We start from the raw sequence: 18,035 nt of genomic DNA on the forward strand, positions 1-18,035 counted from the left end.
GACACTGCAGTTTTGTGGGGTTTTTTTCTTACTTAAGAATAATTTATGTATGGTGCCATTTGCTGTATAGTACATGCAACCTTTGAGGTCTTGTATGTTAATTTCCAATATGTTTTAATACAGAGTTCAAGATATTTAGTTTTTATTGCAGAAAAAGGGTGCTAGAAGAAGAAGAAGAAGGAGACGATGTGGAGACAGAACCACCAGAGGGCAGTGCTGTCACTGAGACAACCCAAAGAAGGGAAATCAAACTGACCAGTGTCCTAGCACTGAGAAAAGATATCAAAGACAATGTCCACTCAGGTAAGTTTTGAACTAAAGTGTCCACTTAATATTGACAGCTAACTAAAAAATTAAACTAAATAAAAATGGATGTTTTTATTATGAAAGAAAAACATAAATTCCTAGATAATGCTCTTTGCAAAAACCTCCTCTCTTGTAAATGAGAGGAGAACTTCTAGTCGCTGTGGTAGTTGTACTACGTATTTGCAGTGCATGATGCCTGACCCTAACTTACTGTGGTAGTTGACAGATGACACAACTCTCACATTTACCGACTACAGTTGCTATCAGGTAGTCTTCCCACAATTTGTTACAGGTTCTGCAGTAGTTATTTCATGGTCATCAGACAGAGTTTCCAAGGCAGCAGGAGTCAGCAGCACCAAAACTTTGCTCTTTTTGGGCACCTTAACTGGATAAACAACACTGTACAACTAGCTACTATCCAGCTATAGTTATAAATGCACATTAAAATTGATAAAAAAAGTGCACTATCAGCACATTCCTTTTTTATTACAGATGTGCATGGCTTTCAGCTTCAAAATGTGAATTTGAAAGATTAATTTCAGTTTTCCATTAACTCTTGATCAGCACTCACAAACTTTGAATAATGCTATCCAATAGAACGGAGTATGAGAAGTACAAAACCTTATCCCAGTCCCTGTTTATTGTCCAATCTTCATAATAGATTTGTCATTTTCACTTGGCTGGCATAGAGACCAGCATATCCAAGAAACAGAAAATGTAAAAATAAATGTTTTCCACCAGTAAAATGTTTTCAGATTTAGTCATTTGAGTTTAAAACAATGCTGTTTTGTGGCATTTGAAATTTAAACTTCACAATTTGGCTGTAGGCACAGGCCCTAGGTTAGAAAATAGACATAATATCTGGTAAAAAACAGCTTTTATTGTTTTCCATGTCTTTCTTTCTTCAAGGTCTCCAAGAACTGGTTCAGCATCACACATTTGTTGGGTGTGTCAATGAGGAACGGGCATTGTTACAACATCAGACAAAACTGTACCTGGTTAACACCACAACATTAAGGTAATTTTGTGTCATTTTCTTTTGAAAAAATGTTTTATTTGTGAAATAATGACATTCACTGTGAAGCATTTAGAAAAAATTACTGAATCTCTGTCATCCAAATCAACAAAATCACACTGAATAAGAAAAATCTGTTTTCAAACGTAAGAAGTATAAATTGAATTTCATCCCATTATGTGTAAATGTTTGTTCTTTTATTTCAGCAAAGAGTTGTTTTACCAACTGATCATATTGGATTTTGGAAACTTTGGATGTTTGAGATTGTCTGTAAGTACTATTTAAAGTAAATTTTTTACTTTAAAATTTTCATCAAGTTTGAAAATTTTTGAAAAGTTCTTCACCTTATATGGCTGTGTAGGATTCACACATTTTGAAATATTAATTGATTTGTAAATGAGAACATTTCCAGGCTGATTGATTAGATATATTTGTTTTTTTTTAGTAGATAACGTCACAGTGTGTTTAAGTTACTTTTATCGCTCTCTTATAGTACAACATCATATACTATCCAACTTAGAGTTGCAAGAATAAATATTATTATTATAATACGATTAAAAATGTTTGGGGGGATCCAATTTTCTGACAGTTTTCTAAATTATCCTTTTTGTTCCATCTTCCATTTTTGACCGTCATCCGACAGAAAAAAATAGACACCAATCAATGTAAGCTGGAAAATCTGACCATCTTCCGGAAGACCCAGAAGACGGCCTCAATCCACCCCTGTTTGATAATTTGTCAAATTTAAATCATTTTGTTGGCCACCCATCTAACTGTATGTTAAACTTCATAATATAGGAGCCTGCCTCTCTGTATGAGCTGGCCATGCTGGCCCTGGACAGTCCAGAGAGTGGGTGGACGGAGACAGATGGACCAAAGGAAGACCTGGCCAGCTATGTGAAGGACTTCCTGGTCAGCAGAGCTGAAATGTTGGAAGATTATTTCTCCATGGAGATCAGTGAGGTAGGTAGGTTATGTCCTTGCCAGGTTGGATTTACACTGGACTTTATCAGAATTGAGGTGTGTTTATAGTCTTCTTGTGACAGCTTAATTTTAGTAACAAGATATTTAGGATAATTCCTCAAATTTTGAACAACATGAAATAGCATAATGTTTTTTTCAAAAATGTATGGTTAGAAACATTGAGATCTGTTGTGATTCAAAAGTTTTGAAAAGTTAGGGTTGCTTCATGTCAGAAAGAAAACTGTTATGATTCTGTGTAAATAATTACTCTTAAAAAAGGAAAGGAAAATATGAGAAAAAGTGGTGTTTGAAAATGTGTAGTAATTATTGTACACTGTCTCAGTCGGCTGAAATAATATATAGCATCTAGGACCCTATTGTTTATTACATGTTACAGTATCGCTATAAAAGCACTTGAACTGCTCCTAACATAATTACATCATGGGGGGGGGGGGGCAGTCAGGATTGCTGCAGCTTGAAAAAAATATGCTTACTTGGTATAGTACTGAGATTCTCATGGTAAGGAGCACAGAATGGAGAAAAAGGCCCCACAGTTATTATAATAATCATTACAATTAACATTTCTTTATAGGATGGCCATCTTCACACCCTTCCTCTGTTGCTGGACAAATATGTCCCCTCCATGGATGGACTCCCCATGTACATCTTAAGACTGGCCACTGAGGCAAGTTTGAAGATTCAAGACCATCTCTCTAGGGTTTTAAAGACTGGTCAGGGGCGGATTTAGGCCGTCTTCTGGGTCTTCCGGAAGACGGTCAGATTTTCAAGTTTACATTGACGGCTATCTATTTTTTTCTGTCGGAAGACGGTCAAAAGTGGAGGGTGGAACAATAAAGATAATTCGGAAGCCTGTCACAAAATATTCCTGGATCCGCCCCTGCTGGTTGCACATTTATGACTGCTTTCAAATATTTTAGACAGCTCACAAGTATTGACGACTGGTTGTAGTTATTTAAGACAGGTTGTAGTTATTTTTAATGTGGTTCAGGCATTTGAAAAAGGGCCCTGTAAAACTCACTGAGCAACAGAGTCTATGTTGAATTTGCTGGTGCCTGCTATTTAACAAGCAAAAGTGGTCTTTTAAATTAAATATTTAACTTATTCAAAAATTGTATTTTATGCTTTTAATTTGTGTATTTTTGTATTTCATTTGTTTTTCTCTCTGATGAGTTTCTAGAGAGAGAGAGAGAGAAAGAGAGAGAGATTCCATACAGATTTCTTCTTTGACCTTATTTTGCTTTAGGTAAACTGTAATTGTTAAATAGATACAATACATAGTTTAATTTGTCCTGTCACCATTATTGGAATTGTAGTAATTTTCTTGTTATTTCAGGTGGAATGGGATACAGAAAAAGAATGCTTTGAAACTTTTGCCAGAGAAACCAGTGAATTCTATGCTATGAAGAAGGACTCTTTCCAGCTATTAAAGGTTAGATGCAAAAGTCATTTACTCTCTTTAATCCCTCAAAATAAAACAAAATTCAATAATCACACAGCTTTCACATTTCTACAGTAACTGTTAAAGAAGATAAGTCATGTAGACATTCTGAGATTTCATAAAAAATATAAGGTATTACAGAGTGCTGTGAAATACTCAGTGAAATAGATTTTGAATGTCCATCTTAATCATTTTGTAATGCACATTGTATACTCCCATTACCTCACATCTTCCACATCAGTAACTTTGCATTTCACCCTACTGATAACCAGTTGCACAACTATGAAAATAAAATTGTTATAAGTATGGCGCATTTAAGCCATTATGGTTATTACACAGTCTCAACAATATTGAGTCTAAAAGAGTCCTCCCATTGCATTTATTAAAAAATCTATTACATGTTTCACACACGTCTTTTAGTTTTAAAAGAACAGCATTTATTCATTTTGTTTTCATTTTCCAGGAAGACTCCAGTGAATCCTGGAAGTGGACCACAGAACATGTCATCTACCCTGCCATACGAACTAGTTTATACCCACCAAAATTATTTGCAGAAAATGCCTCATTTCTACAAATCGCGAACCTTCCAGACCTTTATAAAGTGTTTGAAAGATGTTGATACTCTGTTACTTGAATGTGTTAAGTCTTTTTCTTGGGGATTTACACGATTGTTTCATCTATGCAGAGTTATACTGTATATCACATGCGCAGTGCTGGTACAGTATATTTGAACTACTGCGGCGTCGCTGTGTTAAATAATTAGTCTTTTTTAACCTTGCCTGATCGAGCTACAGCAGGCTGTTCACATCAAAGAAATAGCGATGTCAGCCTGTTACCAGGTGAATGACACTGTGTGAATAGTGATAATTGTTCAGGCAAAGCCGTTATAGGGGTCATTATCTGTTTATTGTCCTCTGTTGATAATAAAGTTTTCAATTTCACTTCAGTGTTTTCGTAGACCAGTATATCGAAAAAGGAGAGAGAGAGAGAATATGAAGCTCAATGATCATGCAGAGGCGGATTTAGACCGTCTTCTGGGTCTTCCAGAAGACGGTCAGATTTCCAAGTTTACGTCGACGGGTATCTATTTTTTCTGTCGGAAGACGGTCAAAAATGTAGGATGGATCAGCAAAGATAATTTGGAAGACTGTCAGAAAATATCCCTGGATCCGCCCCTATGATGGATTCATTTCTTTAAGCTCCTTAAGTTTGAAAAATAAAAGACGGACACTATCAAACACAGGTATTTCAACAAACCTAACAAAAATTATACCAGAAAAGCGCCACACGCTGTGAATAATAAAAAAAAGACCGTACTCCGCTCGTCAGATTTTCGCGTGAGCACATTTTGAGTGTATCACACATCTCATGGTAGTATATGGGGGTAGCACGTATTAGCCTTTATCACAATGGCAAAAGAACAGACGAATTTTATTATTGACTGTATTTAGACTTTTACACGTTCTAATAAGTTTTGAAGCTGCCTGAGCTCATATCGGCACTAGTAAATTGCCGTGAGAAACCTTGAACTGATAAAATATTGACGAGGGCCAGATTGATGAATATGCAGTCTTTTAAATCTATGAGAAAATTAAAAGTTAATACTGGTATTAAAGTAACGACATCGAAAATTGCTTAGAAAGTAATTCTTGTATGAAGTATTTCTCATAATTAAACTCCATTTTTATTCAGTTTTGTTAAATTTATTCGTTCATTATTTTTTTCTCTCGAAACTTAACACTGTGAAAAGTAAAACCACTGCGCCACACATCCAGCCTAGCGAGATGCATCTGTGTGTAGATTAGCGTCCAGCCCAGGGTGTGGTGATGTAGTTAGGGCACATAAGTCGCCACAGAACACATGTGACACACAGAAATATGTCCTGGGAATAGAATATGACGCTTGTGAGGAATTAAATGACGTGAAACAAAAAATTAAGGAAAGATATGCCCTCCATTACAATAGCACGTGCGACTGATAAGTTGAGGCGAGTCGAACGTTGAGGTTTTTTTATGGTGAAAATGGTGGAAGGAGTCGTGCCGTGTTACACATGAGATAAAATGGTTGAGATGATGGCAAAATAAGTTCAGTTTTCGGTATACTCCGCAACCTTCGCAAGAAATAAGAATAACAAGTTATGCCAGAATCGGTTCAAAATGCCAACGAGCTAATTTGTGCGAAGAAAGATGATACGGAGGGAGAGACGAAAAGAAAGCGAAGACGTGATAATAAATTGATAACTATCTAATCCGTCAGTACAGACGAAATTCAAGATTGGCGCAGAAGTACGAAACAAAGAATACACAAAGAGGATCGGTGGAAGGAAGCCGAAGAACTTAACCATAGGAATTATTTTATTGTCATCACGAACGACTGAAAATCAGCAAAGAGCTAAGATAATCTGAAATATATTTTTTCAGGTCATTCCTTATCCCGTTCTTCACGCTGATGCTCTACGATTAAAGTATAAAAAGGTGGGAGTATTTCGAAACAATTTTGTCAGCATGTACATAAGATTTAATTAAATAAAGCAGAAGAAAAAGACTGACTGTTTCGCCTCAGACAAACACTATTTTTCCAGTTTATCCCGCTAAACGCAGGATACACTTGAACAATGAAAAATGTATTGAAGAAAACGGGAGACGAAATATAAGGAAACCCTTGCACCAGCAGGAAATTTCTCCTTGATTCCACTCAATGGGCGTATACCCCGAGAGAATTATTTTCTTGCTGTAAGAAGACATCGCACAACAAAGGAAAACTCCTATAGGCCTCTACACATTTTTATCACAAAATTAGATGACTTTTTTTCCCGAAATCTTAACTTGATCGGCAGTGATTTGAATTATACGTTCAAGTTAACTCCAAACAATGATTCTTCTTTCTATACGTTTGCGTGAGGAAAAACCACAAGTCTGCACCAGCCTTTGCCCTGTGTAAACATTAACATTAAAAGAAGAGCGAGATTGGAGTCAGGAACAATTCCAGGCAATTGACACTTCTCAACCGCAGCGGTGACTTGTAATTGGGTAAGGGACGCCGCTGGCCAGCGTGTGAGTGCTACCCGCATCTTACGAACACTGCCTGCTATGCTTTCGGCCTTTATTGTTTATTGCCTTTTGTCGACATAATTTTATGTCACAATACAGCGCACACTAATAATACGAACCATTGTGATAGCAACTAGTGAAGTTCATAACAAAGAAAAAAAAAACAATTTCAATCGAAAGGAAAATGCAAAGAAAATAAACGCACCCGGTGATGTCGTCATTGGATGGTGAGAATTGCATCTGATATCACGTGCTCATTATAAGCTGAAAATAATATATAGGCGAAGATATTTCACATTTACGAAATCAGGAAAAAATATGGCATCCTAGTCGACAGAGGGGTCATTTTCCTCATTTGCCGAAATCGTGCGTTTATCAGATCGGTTTACTCTACAGCATTAATAATACCTTTTGTTCATTTCAAAGAATTGGTTAGGGGTCTCCCACATCACGACCTTAAAAGTAAATATCCCTTATGTTTAAAAAGCACCTAGAAATCTTATGGATTAACTGGAGTATCGCTGAATGTAGAAGTCTTTAAGCACCCGTATCTTTCTCGCGCAAGCACGAATTTGCGCAGTAAACTTTCTTAAATAATTAAGCGAGAAGAAATAAAAATTTAACAACCAGTATTTAACGTGCAATATTTCGATATGGATCCACTCGCTGCCCGCTCGAATTATACAGGAAGCAGCGCTTTCTCAGAATACTTCTCCACGCAAACGACAAACCCGTATTATGTGAATACGAACTCCTATATAAGCAATGTAACGACACCTGACTACGCACGGTCTTCAAACTACGCTCCTACCTACGACTACCACGCTAGACCACCACCGCGCCTCATGTCGACGCCAGGGCCAGAGACAGCCTACGGGAAGACGCCACTGACGCTGGGAACGGAGGGGTACGCCTCACCGCCGTGGCAGAATATTAACGTTAACGTTACGCCGTCTACGCCAATGATATGGGACGGCAAGTCTGACGGCAGCATGTTCTCATGGTAAGTTGAATTATACAGTTTAACGCACACAGTGAGCGTTTGACTATCGTATAGCTAAATTCTAATTTTTTTTTTTTTTTGAAATTCCCTATCATTTAAACACCAAGATGTACTAATTCCTTTTTGTTTTCTATGTAAAGATATGAAATTCTTCATGAATAAAGCACTGTTTGCCTTAAAAGTACTTTCAATCTATTATTTTATATATCAACACTTTTTTTATCTTAAATCTACTGACAAGTGTCTTTTTAAAACGGGATTGATTGAAAAATAACGAAATAGTATTAAACGATAACCATGAAGACGGAAACTTAGTTAATTTAGACTGCTAATAAATTTGGGGTAGCCTTTGCTAATTTAGACTGCTAATAAATTTGGGATAGTGTAGCCTTTGCTGTTATGTGATATATTTCCATTTGCATAAATATAGGTGATTTGCATTTTTCCTATTGAAAAAATCAGGTCACTGTTGTTTTGGCGGAGAAATCCTTATTCAAGGAAAATCAAAACTGGTGATCTGTATGGCGAAACGATTTTAAAATGGAAAACTGATTTGGTGTGGTAACAATGTTGCCTTCATCAAGTGACACAAAATAAAGGTGATACAAAATAAAGGTTGCTAATTGGGCACGCAATGCTCCATAAAAATGATTTGTTTTTATTTATTTATTTATTATTATTATTATTATTATTATTATTATTACTTGTAACCAGGGCCCTAGGACGACCAGGTGACTTTGGTCTCACACAAATTCCCGGGGCACTGAACGGCGGTCTCTCGACACAGGCTATTAAAAGGAAACGGAAGACGACACCCGCACAACGCTTAGCGGCGAACATTAGGGAAAGACGAAGTAAGAAGAAATGCGTGAGTGTGTGTGTGTGAGTGTGTGTGTGTGTGAGTGTGTGTGTGTGTGTGTAGTTTTGTGTGCTTGTGTGCGTGAGAGAAAGAGACTTATTTGACACTACGCATCCCACATTTCTTCGGTTTTCCATCTCCTACAGTGTTGAATCCAACACAAATTGATTTATAATATAGATTGAAATTCAGTCTCAAAGACAAACGCCTAGATGTAGCTGAGCCTTTTTGACGCGATCTGATTTTTAGTCAAGGTTTATATTCACTGCCTCTTTATTTATACATGATATATGGTGGCACTGTTTATGAAACGTTACCATTGCATGTCTATTTATACAAGCAATAATTTTATGCTATATATATTGAAGATATTAAGTGTCCTAGATATCTGTATCCCCATGAATTGATTATACAGAGTTAGCTATTTGTGTTGTTTCAACGATATATCATTTTAGTTACCGTTAATGATAATAATAATAAAACGTTCATTGAGAATTTTGTGTATATATAATCCTTTAACGCTTTGCTTGTGGAAAAGAACATTATACAAAGCACAGTGACAAAGTTGTAAGTCAGAGAAGGTAGGACAGTAAATAATTTTTTCCAGTGCATGTGTAATGAAAATTTCCCTTAATTCTCTCATCTTCACCCTAGGAATGATAAATCTGAACACAGCATTTGATCGTCTGCGGCGCAGAGTTCCCAGCTTCCCCCACGAGAAACGACTGTCAAGGATACAGACGCTCCGATTGGCTATCTTGTACATTTCATTCATGACCGAGTTATTATCGGGTCAAGACATACACACTCTTCTCCAACAGAAGGAACAGGAGCAGGGTCATAAACCTGTTGTCTGGCAACCTTATGAGTGCGTCAGCCCCGCAGCGACATCTAGTGATTCGTTTTTAGAGGATTCCTTAGACGGAGGCCCTTTATAATTATCTGATTATATATATTTGAAAAAAAAACTACGGGATATAGCCTCTCGACAATCTTATTTTTTATTCATTTTGACTAAAAATAAATGGTAGAGATCAGATTCTATCAACGAAATCAAATTAAATGGGCAGCAGCTCTTGGTCAACATAATCAAGGAGAAATTTGGAAGAAAGACAAATGCATATCTCTACTGAAGCGCCAAACGCTGCTCCTCCTTACCGTTATAAAGGAACCATTACTGCCTCAAGCGTGCGACAATCCTTCCACGAAATCCAAACAAAATACAGTTGCTCAATCCAAGTTATTAAACAGTACAGGCCCGTAGCCAGGGGGTTCGGGGGGTTCGAAAAAACCGCCCCTTTTGCTGGGAAAAGGTCCACTTTGGTTAAAATTTGATCTAAGTACATGAAGTGTTTCTGGGAAAAGGTCCACTTTTTCAGAAAAAGAACCCCCCCCCCCTTTTGAAATTGCTGGCTACGGGCCTGCAGTACCATTATTCAAGACAATCTTAATTATTATTTATCTCTTGTTCGTATTTTCTGTTTGAAGTACTGTTCTACCAGTTATAATGAATTAGAATAATATTATACTTGTATCAACAAATTTATGATAATTCTACATATCTTATTGTTAAGGATAAAAGGGCCGTAAAATACTGTTTATGCGTATAGGACAATTAGAACAACTCGTAAGCTACATAATTAATAAATACCTGTATTTAATAACTTTGTCCTTTTTGTTATCTATCGGGGTTTATTTCCAAGTCAACAACAGACGATTATGGCCATTTTTCTTTCTCAGTGATAGAAACTCAGAGGAAAACCCCATGATTGTGTTTATTTCATAACATACAGTTACCAGTACATGGAAATACTTGCTGAGATTAATTTGAAGATTTTGTCAAGAAAAGTGAACAGATGGTGCTTTGCACAGGAAAATCACTTAGCATGACCTGTTCTGGAAAACAGAGTGCTTTATTAAATGAAATATTGATTATGCATATGGGTAATGACAAAGATTAAACCTATTGCAATTTTGAGTCGTTGCCAACATATTTTTACTTATCGGATAATAAAGCATATAAATAAGATTGTAAGTGAGCTTTCTAGACCTTCCTATGTCTCTTATCTTCGAGAATTTTAAGCCGTTTTCCTTTTGACGAATGAGGTACAGCATATGAGCAAATTGACACTCGTACAAATGCTTTTCAAATAGCCAACTGAAGAAAATGTTTTTAAAAATCCAGACTTATTAAGGAAATAATGAAACATGGCGAAGTTAAAGTCAAATATTTCTGGAAAAGTATCTAAAACGCTATCAAAACATGCTCCATAGAATAGGCTTACGTTCAGCCAAGTGTTAAATGTCAGCACAGAGAAGACGGAGAAAAAGAAACACACGGCACCTCTATCGCATTTGGGTTTTATTCAAAAACAGCTGTAGGTGTCTTGTGCTTAAAAAGGAGCTTTGAACAGAGACTTAATTGCAGACAATTTCCAGATAGCCTATATGACTGAACGAAAGTGTGCTTAATGATATAGCAATATTGCCACGAGCTAATTTGTCCCAGTTCTGTAGATAAATCTAAATTTGACTGCGCATTAGACTTGATGTTAAATGCACTGTAGGCCTACATGTATTGCTATCAGTGTACATGTATGTGACTACAACTGAAATAGGCCTTTTCAAAACAAATGGAGTAGATGTCCCACTGGTAAACACAAAATATTAGGGATGGTTTTGGTCGAATTGTTTCCACAGCATACGGCTTGAATATAAAACCCCCAACTGAGCGCGTAAGTAGAACTGTCATATCCTCTTACAGTATATTGAAACATAAGAATGAGAGAATGGGAAACAGTTATTATATCTGAAGTCTGAAACAAAAGACGTCCGCCAAACCATTCAGTGGCACTACCGAGGTAGCATTTCTGGCGTCTGCCACGACAACGGCCCTTGACTCCTCATCGGCGCACCCCGGGCGCGGATAACGTATAGGCATGCGCAGCGTCCCGTCTGACACCCAGCCCCATCTACACACGTCCAGACCGTCATCATGAGCCGCCTGCAGTTGGATAGGTGTCGCTATAGTCGCGCCTAAGAGCTCACACTGCGCTTGCGCTTTGGCGAACGTCAGCTTGTATTGTCCATGTTCTGATTCGACATGGAAAACTGGAGCTAATGGACAAAAAATAAAGCACGTTAGAGGTCAATTACAAGGCATGGTGCAAAAATATAGTGTAATGAACTTCAGCCAGTATTCATTCTATACAGACCCATAACGTCTGTCACCAAAGACAAAAATAAAGTGTTATATATATATTTAATGAAAAAAATAAAAAAAAGATAAAGATGCTTAGGCCTGTCATGTTGTATTTTCACTTTTTCCACTGAATACTTACTTTTGGTACACACACTAACACAGGATTCTTGGCCCTCCTTTAAGGAAGTATGGTACTCTGTAGTTCCTATGGGTTTGATGATGTTTTTATTCTTGTTGATATTCAAAGATAAAGTTTTATTGAGTTTTTCTTCAAGTATCTCAAAGGACATCATCATATCTGCATTCATTTGCTTCAAAGTTATTCCTAGTCTCTCTTCTACTAAGAGCACGTGCTTTTGAATTGCCGCCATATCGGCGTTGGAATTCTGGGATATGTGTTCCGTGGTGGAGCTGTGTGAAGAAAGCTGCTGCTGCAGGAGACGAAGTAATCCGTTTTGAGCGTTCAGTTGCATGTTTTGGGCGGACAGAAGCTGCGAGATGGCTTGCAGATGAATCAGCATTGGAGTCAAATCTTGATAGTTTTTGCACTGAGTGGTGAGATTATCAATCTGAAAACACACCGGTATGAATTGATAAGAAATGGTCCCCTAATTCGGTAAAATTGTATTTTGCTTAATATGAGTAAAATCCGTACTTCAACAATACAAATGAATTAATAAATACATTCTGTATATACAAAATTGACAATATACTTTGATGTGGTTTACTCTATTTTAAGATGCCTTCAAACTGTCTCAGTTCCACTTGATCATGATACGAAAACCATTTAACTTTGGTTCATATACGTATTGCATGGATCGTATAAGGAACCCTATACATTTCTCAAACACTGACCAACCAATAAATGAAGAAACTTTTCACTCACCTCTTGACTGTTAATACGTGTCCAAGAAAGAGTGCACACTGAAAGCACTGCCGTGATTGTTATCAAGACACTAGTTCGACCCATAGTCCCTGACATCATGACCATTTCTTCTATTAAACGCTATTTAAGTCTAACTCAGCAAGGAATCAGCCATATTAAGTAGATGTATAAAATGAAAATCGACTGCTGGGTGGATGCTTGTCCACAGATCACGAAGAGAAACCAAACTGTTACAAAGTGCTCGTTTCAGACAAGCCGTTTCAATCCTTTACCAAGAAGGAGGCCAAAGTTTGACGTTCACTTGTCCTTAAAAATCTTTCCGAAATCTTTCGCTCACAGGGTAATTTTGCGCTTGCGGCGTTTTAAAACTGTTGCTTGAAGTGAATGGTTTTTAAGGGAACATATTTTGTTACAATTATGACTCATTTAACGAGATTTATTGTGCAAGTCAGGGAGAAAGTTAATGTGTGGCACTGTTGTATTTTATACTGATGCAGCTAAACTCGTTAAAATAATATCAAGAGAAGTCAGCTGAGCGGGAAAAGATTGCAACTCTCTTTTAACATATGGGACAATTTCAGTTAAAACAGGAAACTTTCAAGAAAGTGGTCAGATTGAAATTGCATATGAACAAACATATGAAATAGCCTTACTTCAAATTATACAATTTACAGCCCATTCGGTTTCTAGGTGATTTGAATTCACAGCCATATGGACTATATTTTACTCTAGCTTTGTATACTGGGGAATAACAATGTACATAATATTGACGGATATTTAACACAATATTTGATACAGGAATTTAAAGCACAAAAATAATAACCAGTTACGAGTACCGATTCTTTTTTATTGCGACCCTGACACAGATACACAGTCTGTTGTAGTCACATACGTAAAAAACATTATAAAAATTCGGATTCCTTTCGCATTTCCAAAGAACTATCGCGTCGGGCTTATGTTGAACACGTGCGCGGGGAATAAATCCATCGGCAGCACGTGCGGAACAGCTACTGTGCCACACAAAAAGTTCTATAATAGTCTGCTATTTCTCATTTCACACTTGGACTTATAATGACTGAATGCTTTGCCAGTTGCCGTTAATAGCACAGGCCCGTAGCCAAGAGATTGGGGGGGGGGGGGGGGGGTATGGGTTTCGAAAGAATCCCCCTTTTTATCGGGAAAAGGTCCATTCTGGGTATAATATTTGATATATGTTTTAAAAGGTCCACTTTTTTGGAAAAAGAACACCGCTTTTTGAAATTGCTGGCTACGGGACTGTAGCATGCTCTCTTACACTTCTATTCCGTACCAAATCACTATGAACCTGCCTGCGCAGCTCCAAACCAATATCTTCAAAAATGTGTTTAAAGGACATACTTACAAGCAATTGAATGATTATTTGGTCTCGGTAATATAAAACTTTTGGGAATCACTCTTAAATCAGAAGTACTTTTAGACTTGTGAAGATTTTTTGTCTATAGCTACTTCTATTTGTCTGATCTTGCCATCCAATATTTCATCTGCTTGCAGTCAGACTTAATCAGGGAATGAGGTTGTGACAGGTGTCCTCTTCGTGATCTACCCAACCTCTACCTCCCACTCCTAAGGGAGGGGCAGGCAAGGGGGGAGGGTGATCTGACCAAATAGCACACCAGAGGGAGTGATGGGTTGTCACACCTGTCACAACCTCATTCCCTGATGAAGTCTGACTGCAAGCAGATAAGTTATTGGATGGTAAGATCAGACAAATATAAGTAGCTATAGACAAAAGAATCTTCACAAGTCTATTACAATAACATAGCTAATGAAACTGTTCTACAGCAGTACTTTTGAACTTAAAGATACCAATGTCAGGAACACCAAGAAATTTAACTAATTTTGTAATCGCGCCCAAGTTCCTTGAGTTATAAGCAAAGTTTATAAGCATAGAGAGAGAGGTAGATTAAATTAAGAAAAAAACTCACAATAGATGCAAGTATTGTTAATACATGTTATAGACGATATACTCTGTATATGCCTATCCTTTACCAACTCATTTGCCAACTCGTATCGGATGTAGTTAGAATGCATTATAGTAATCCAGTGTAAAATAATAGCAAATGAGTGGCTCTATAGTCGCTGTGACAGATTTACCAGTAGTAAATGCAGACATGCATTCAATTTCATGCAACAATGCCATAATAAGTGACTTCCAATCCATAATCTGTAATGCAGGCGAGCTCTTACCGAAATACTGCCGGACAACTTTTAGACTTGAAAGAAGGAATGCCCCGTGTGAATTAAACATGCCTTTTGTGCTGCGGGAGCTACATGTAGCTCTTTCTTTGATGAAGAAAAAACTAAAGTTGCTCGTCGTCTATATTTTCCTCCCACTCTTTATACCCATCGAAGGATTCCGAATTAGTTGTAGAAGCACCTTGCAGTCCACTCTCTGTCAACCGTGTCGTAGGAAAGGGCGGATAAGGCGTCCCGTGTAAAGTTCTCGTCATAAACTCAATGTAATACATGGCCAGTTTCAGTGTTTGTATCCGTGATAGTTTTTTCTCGTGGGGGAGGGTGGGCACTGCTTCCTTTAGCTCTTCAAAGGCGGCGTTTAAATGGGTCATGCGCCGCCTCTCGCGCATGTTTGCGGCCACTCTTTGAATTTTGTTGATTTTTCTCTTTCGGCGTGTCGTTGGTGGCTTCAAATTCTGCCCCCCGAGTTGAAATTGCGGGCTAAAGTCCGTGTGCGTGATTGCAGAATTATACGGGATTTGCCCCGCTGTTGTTGGTACTTCTTCTGTAACGGCTGTGTTAGTTGAGACAGGCATTGTGTTGGTTGTGCCAGAGTCGAATCCCCATTGCAAAATGGCATTTGTAGTGGTATCGGGGTAGGTTATATTCATACTGTAACTGTTATGTTCTTGCCCAGAAAAAGTTTGGTTATTGTACTCATTTCCGTATAACTGGTTGCCCCAATTGCTGTAATGTCCCACTCCATACTGGTCCGTCGCGTAACTTCCAGGATAAGGATTGTAAATATTTTCACCATGGCCAAAAGACATGCTTAAAATAGCACCGTTTCTTGGTTACGTTTTTTTTCTCCTCTTCTGACCCCTTTGAAGACGTCTTCTCACAAATTTCACCTTGCTTTACAGGTTGTTATTCTGGATTCTGCGGTTTTCAATTATTTGCCTCACAAAAGTATATCAGTGCATTTTTACAAGTATTTGAAAAATGCTGTTTCAGGCGTTTTGCTACGAGCGAATTCGGAAAGGCACACACCAAAGTCTATAAAAAGGCAAAGGCTAAACAGCGTGAACAGCCCAGCAACATACGATGATGATTTGGACTGTTTAAATGCTAAATGAATCTTCCTCATTCTGACCTTAGATCCATTGTAAGCAAGGCGAACTTTTACCAATATACTTCAGGGAAATATCAAAAAGAAATTTTACAATTATCAGAATTGCTTAATGTCGTTTCATCTGTCTTAATTGCTTCAAATTATACTTTGTAAACACCACGCGCTGTCACACCCGAATCATTAACTTTCTAAAAAACGCAAAATATGCATGGTTTATTATTTTCCTTCTGATAAATTCGTCCGATGTAGTGACACTGTACCGTTCAATTCCTCGGTTGACACCCGACCATTTTTGCAAAAATTTATGTTTTTTGAGATGTTAAGCTAAGCGATTAAAAGATATTTGCATTAAAACAAAAGAGCGGTGGAAGATGCACGCCCCTTTCGTGCCAGGTGAGAAAGAGACGCGGTAACAGATGATGATGCCGTTAAGTGATTACTACCACTAATTAAAAACGACATTCCAGGTGATGCGTTCAAATCAAGTGGAACGCACTTCCTCAATAAACTTTCCAAGCGTTTGTCAGACGATCGATTCTTTAATAAAATTGATAGATAAACGTTCCCTTCCTTTTGTTTTCTGTCTGTCATACATCAGCTACCTATGGTATTTCTAAGTCAAAACAATACAGTGCACTCAATTATTGGCAAAAATAACTGTTTAGACCTTTTTCTAAAAGGAATGATGATCATCATAGGAATGAAATCATCATAAGAACGCCATAAGAACATCGGATATTTATCATTTCGATCTCAGTTTTGCGAAAATCATAGAAATGCCTAAGAATCATGATGAATGATTAAGTAAACTTCATTCAAAAAAAAAAAATAATAATAATAATAATAAATAAATAAATGAATAAATAGAGAATCTACAGTAGGAAAGCATTATAAAATAATTTCCGCACAATGACTTGAAATGATCAGTATCTAAAAAAAATCCCCACCAGATTATTCAATGTGTGTTTGGAATGAAGGTTTCGAGTTGTGAAATTAAAGATTTTTTTCAAACCCGTCTGCAAGAAAAATGTTTCTTCAATCGAATCGCCATGTCCATACATTAATACTATAGGGAATCACAACAGATATCTTGAAAATTCAAGTACATCAACGGGAAAGCTGTCATCGCCCAGGGCGCTTCATTTAAAGTAATTTCGAACACGTGCGGAATTTAATCATTTTTAATGTACAGACTTTTATGCTTCAGAGAAACACGGTTGTTAACAAGTGTGATCTAGGTCTCCACATGGCGGAGGAGGAAAGAGGTGGTACAAAATGATTGACAGGTAGAGCACGCGACGGAGGTGTGGCCACTGTAATGGAAAGTACAGTTACTTCCTGAGCGATACCCGATTCGAAAGTTTTTTTCTAATTCAAACGCCTTTTCCATGGTTATTTTAAAAAGTCTAAATTTTTAAAATAAAAAAATTGGATAATATATTTGATCTATCGTCATTTTAAGATCTCTTTTTATTTCGGCTGCAGTTGGATGTGGAGTGGAATGCAGTTGGTTTTATTGAACAAAAACTGGCTGGCATGGTCGTATTTCTAGACTTAAGCAATATCACATTGCAAAAACCCGGTGCTAAGAAACTGAGTTTCCCCATAACGAAATCAGAATATGTCTGTACGCTCTTGCGGATCACCATTCATCAGAATATAGAAATATTGGTTTAGGGGGTCAGCGCCTTGTCCAGCAAAAGTCAAGGCGCATTACCGAAATGCCAAGACTGATCACCCGATCTTGTCCATTTTTAATCGTCACATTTATGACCGGAGGTTCACCATGTAGCAATTTTTTTAAGGTCTTTCTTTAACACCCCAACTCGCCTCCAGCTCCAAGCCCCACATAATGACCGCTTAAAGTTGACCGTAAAGAAGCCGTTACCTGTCTGTCACCGGGACAGCTGCTCGTGGCCCGTGACATTTTAATGGGCCTAGCGCGT

At 37.6% G+C, this 18,035-nt stretch overlaps 3 protein-coding genes across 5 annotated transcripts in view; 2 read left to right on the forward strand and 1 right to left on the reverse strand.

The window, feature by feature from the left end:
- The window catches only part of LOC106162134 (DNA mismatch repair protein Mlh1-like), a 79,355-nt gene extending 74,671 nt beyond the window's left edge, over positions 1 to 4,684 (forward strand). For all 3 annotated transcript variants that reach the window (XM_087012834.1, XM_087012835.1, XM_087012836.1), the window contains exons 14-20: positions 152 to 303; positions 1,216 to 1,324; positions 1,528 to 1,591; positions 2,120 to 2,284; positions 2,877 to 2,969; positions 3,639 to 3,734; positions 4,207 to 4,684. In XM_087012834.1, coding sequence (XP_086868960.1) covers positions 152 to 303; positions 1,216 to 1,324; positions 1,528 to 1,591; positions 2,120 to 2,284; positions 2,877 to 2,969; positions 3,639 to 3,734; positions 4,207 to 4,362 — 835 coding nt within the window. In that variant the 3' untranslated portion in view covers positions 4,363 to 4,684. The remainder of the gene's footprint in view (positions 1 to 151; positions 304 to 1,215; positions 1,325 to 1,527; positions 1,592 to 2,119; positions 2,285 to 2,876; positions 2,970 to 3,638; positions 3,735 to 4,206) is intronic.
- A 1,873-nt stretch (positions 4,685 to 6,557) lies between these two features.
- On the forward strand, positions 6,558 to 10,293 carry LOC106164613 (pancreas transcription factor 1 subunit alpha). Its single transcript, XM_013542579.2, has 3 exons — positions 6,558 to 7,796; positions 8,511 to 8,650; positions 9,310 to 10,293. The coding sequence occupies exons 1-3, from the start codon at positions 7,447 to 7,449 to the stop codon at positions 9,591 to 9,593; spliced, it is 774 nt and encodes a 257-aa protein (XP_013398033.2). The 5' UTR covers positions 6,558 to 7,446; the 3' UTR covers positions 9,594 to 10,293.
- Positions 10,294 to 10,417: 124 nt separating this feature from the next.
- LOC106164629 (uncharacterized) lies at positions 10,418 to 13,138 on the reverse strand. Its single transcript, XM_013542596.2, has 3 exons — positions 12,744 to 13,138; positions 11,997 to 12,426; positions 10,418 to 11,772 (listed from the first exon to the last, which is right to left on the reverse strand). Exons 1-3 carry the CDS (start codon positions 12,846 to 12,848, stop codon positions 11,459 to 11,461), a joined length of 849 nt encoding a protein of 282 aa, XP_013398050.2. The 5' UTR covers positions 12,849 to 13,138; the 3' UTR covers positions 10,418 to 11,458.
- Between the last annotated feature and the right edge of the window lie 4,897 nt (positions 13,139 to 18,035).

The sequence above is a fragment of the Lingula anatina genome, chromosome 5 (genome assembly GCF_051362555.1).
Source record: "Lingula anatina isolate TDL-2025a chromosome 5, LinAna3.0, whole genome shotgun sequence".
Classification (NCBI taxonomy): domain Eukaryota; kingdom Metazoa; phylum Brachiopoda; class Lingulata; order Lingulida; family Lingulidae; genus Lingula; species Lingula anatina.